Source organism: Cladophialophora immunda (genome assembly GCF_000835495.1).
Source record: "Cladophialophora immunda strain CBS 83496 unplaced genomic scaffold supercont1.201, whole genome shotgun sequence".
In the NCBI taxonomy this organism is placed as follows: Eukaryota; Fungi; Ascomycota; class Eurotiomycetes; order Chaetothyriales; family Herpotrichiellaceae; genus Cladophialophora; species Cladophialophora immunda.
The window spans coordinates 516-2,146 of NW_015622741.1; the positions used below are offsets into that span (position 1 = coordinate 516).

At 50.2% G+C, this 1,631-nt stretch overlaps 1 protein-coding gene across 1 annotated transcript; it reads right to left on the minus strand.

Annotated features, from left to right (window-relative positions):
* Positions 1 to 840: 840 nt before the first annotated feature.
* PV07_12842 (uncharacterized protein) lies at positions 841 to 1,248 on the minus strand (the record flags this gene model as incomplete). Its single annotated transcript, XM_016400412.1, has 2 exons — positions 841 to 876; positions 937 to 1,248. The coding sequence occupies 2 exons, from the start codon at positions 1,246 to 1,248 to the stop codon at positions 841 to 843; spliced, it is 348 nt and encodes a 115-aa protein (XP_016241942.1).
* Between the last annotated feature and the right edge of the window lie 383 nt (positions 1,249 to 1,631).

Sequence of the window (1,631 nt, forward strand, 5' to 3'; positions counted from 1 at the left end):
GATGATCGAGAGAGACCGTGATTATGTCTGCATCCTCGAAAATCCATGAGCAAATCGACGACATAGCACTCTCAAATTTGAATGTGCTCTATTGGGATATGGCCCATGCTCAATCATGGCCCATATTAATCGAGAGTCATCCACAGACGAGACTACTGTACTACCCGAAAACATAATTACTATCTTTGATGACGCGAGGCGAATATTCATTTCCTATGGCCGACTCACAGGAAATGACCTTCGGTCTATGATCGCTTATACACGAGCTCAGGGCGTTTAAATCATTCCTAAAACCGGTCTGCCTCTCCACATATCGTACTCTGGAATCAGCAACGACGATCTAGGATAGTTACTTGTTTTATCTATAAGTAATCCAGCTAACCAATTAACTATTCCATACGCATCTTCACGTCTCCACCCGAATTTGGGGGCATGGGCCTAGATGCGAACGAGACTTTGCAACTGTTAGTCGAGTAATCTTCATTTGCACGATCGGGCGCCTCACGCTTCGCAGCAAGCCAACGCCGTTGACCGTCACCAATAGCCTCGCTTGGGCGGAAGAATCACTATTTCGTTACAAGAGAGCTCCGAGGTGCCTCTGGTCGCGCGCCATGTACGAGAGCACCACAGTTATATCGTGCCAATTCTCCAGCCACTGGCTATTGAAGCGTCGCGCTTAAAAACAAAAAAAACACGCAAGCGCGAATATGCATGTCAGTAGATTTATACCCTCAGGGCGGGGACTATTCTGTTGTGGAGATTAGTGTATACTAGACACTCGTTAAAAGACGGTATACTGGGGGGAAACACCCATGATGCAGGGACGAGGGTTATTACTCTTTATTCGGCTTCAATATCGCAGCTCATCTGTCGTTCCTGCGGTGAAATTTGTGACGTTAGCTCCGGAAGCTTTGAGAAGGGTCGAATCCCACTTACCGGGAAGAACGCGTCACCGAGCAAACCCCCCAGAAGGTCACCGAAATTCCCGTTGTCCCATTTGCCGACTTGGCAATTGTCGGAGGAAGAATTCCAAGATCTTGCACCAAGCTCGAATATGAGGACCTGTTTTTCCGCATAAGGGGTGAATAGCGCCAGTCCACTGACTTCGCGTCGCCTCAGCTTTTGGTCCCTATCCTCGAGATGAGCAGTAACGAGTAAGGGCTGTGGTAATCTTGAGCCGTCCACTCGGAGAGTGTCGTTCCACTGAAGCGATCCTTTCGTAAATTGGAGCACTTGCCCATTCTGCATAACCTGGACTGCAAGATATACAGCTTTCTGCCCGACGTTTTGGCCGAGGGCCTGCCAGACGTGGATATGGTACGCGGCCGCGGAGGACGAAGTTTTCGAGGGAGAACTTGCCTGCCCCGTCGATGTGAGCGTGGGGTCGCTCGAGGACCTCTTCGGTGACCCGGTCAGGGACGTTACGCTTACGGATGTTGAGCTAGTAGGTGAAGGAGTTGAGAGCGATGTGCCTGGCAGCGTGGTCGAGCTGGAGAGTATTGTGTCTGTAGCCGCCACTCGATCTGTGGAGTCTGGCGAGGATGAGAGAGATGAGGTCGCGAGATATATACTTGATAGTGATGAACTTGTACCAATAGCAAGACCTGTTGAGTCTTGCGAGCTTAGCGGTG